At 55.8% G+C, this 1310-nt stretch overlaps 1 protein-coding gene across 2 annotated transcripts in view; it reads right to left on the reverse strand.

The window, feature by feature from the left end:
• The window catches only part of lrig2 (leucine-rich repeats and immunoglobulin-like domains 2), a 78034-nt gene extending 77063 nt beyond the window's left edge, over positions 1 to 971 (reverse strand). The window contains exon 1 of one of the 2 annotated variants that reach the window (XM_043716349.1): positions 779 to 971. In XM_043716349.1, coding sequence (XP_043572284.1) covers positions 779 to 909 — 131 coding nt within the window. In that variant the 5' untranslated portion in view covers positions 910 to 971. Of the gene's footprint in view, positions 1 to 449; positions 670 to 778 lie in introns of those variants that run through there. The other variant, XM_043716348.1, reaches the window with a different exon arrangement.
• Positions 972 to 1310: the final 339 nt, after the last annotated feature.

Below are 1310 nucleotides of genomic sequence, written 5' to 3' on the forward strand. Positions count from 1 at the left end.
GGGGGGGGGGGGGGGGGCGTTAATGGCCTTCTACTCCAGCCCTATCTGGCGAGAAAGGTCAAAACTGACACCTTAGGAGAGGAAGGCCGAGCGTTTTGATGAAGTTTGCAAATGGAGGTTTTTATTGGGGATGTAGGAGCAATTAGTGCAGATGCTGGAATCTGCACTGAACGCTCTCTCTCTCTTTCTCTCCCTAGCTGCTGTCTGACCTGCTGTGATCTCCAGCAATTATTTATTTTTTTGTAAATGGGGATGTTCAGTAATAATTACTGAGGGTGCAATAATTACTGAGGGTGCAATAATTACTGAGGGTGCAATAATTACTGAGGGTGTAAGTGCCTGTCCTGCTCTGGGCTCAGGCTGATACAATGATACTCTCTGCGGTGTGTGCCGGGCCCTCCCGCGCCCCTGTTTGCAGTTTCATGCCCGCCCGCCCGCAGGACACTCACAGTTGCCTGACCCAGACTGGAAGCTGTTGAGGAATCGCCGCCGGCCACCGCTTGCTGCAATCCACCAGGCTGTCGTCGCAGATGCATTGCGGGGGACAAGCCGAGGAAGAAGCTGCTGCTGCCGCCGCCGCTGCCAGGAGGAGAGCGGCCGCGAGTAACCAGGGAGCGAGCCGAGGCCCCGCCACCGCCATCTTGGAATCCCCCCACCGACAAAAACACAACAAACCCCCTCCCCCCACACACCCTGCTCTCCCTCCCTGCCCACCCCGCCGTATAACACCGCGGCTCCCCGCACTGACGCCTCTCGCTCTCCGCCGATGCCCAAAGACCTTCGATCCGCCGCGGCTACCGCTTGCACAAAGCTCCCATTCTCCGCGGCCTGCCCCGACCCCGCCCACGGAGTGCCCGAACCGAGTCCCGCCTCCGCCCCATCGCCGTTGGCCGGCCTCGGACCTCCCATTGCATAGAATCGATGCCGATCAAAGTTGTGGGCCCGCCCAATGGGGGTTTGAACCCACACTAGATGGTGGTTGGCTGCGACCGACGTCAAACATTCACAGAGCTCCCGCCTTCTTAAAGGGCAAGGCCACGCTCTCATGTGACAGCTCATCAAAGAGCAGTTCAGACCTGGAGCATGCAGCTTGCAGTGAAGCAGAGCCTTTAGAGTGCAGGTTCTTGTGTCACACTGGTAGTGTCCTTACCTCTGAGGCAGGAGACTCGGTTCAAGTCGCACCTGCTCCAGAGGTTTGTCATAGTGTCTTTATGAATAGGTTATGAAATATCTAAAGGACTTTCTTAAGACCACACCTCTAAACTCTAAAAAATGAGGTGATCTCATTAAAGTGTATAGTATTCTTAAAT

This window comes from Chiloscyllium plagiosum, chromosome 26 (genome assembly GCF_004010195.1).
Source record: "Chiloscyllium plagiosum isolate BGI_BamShark_2017 chromosome 26, ASM401019v2, whole genome shotgun sequence".
Taxonomy (NCBI): Eukaryota; Metazoa; Chordata; class Chondrichthyes; order Orectolobiformes; family Hemiscylliidae; genus Chiloscyllium; species Chiloscyllium plagiosum.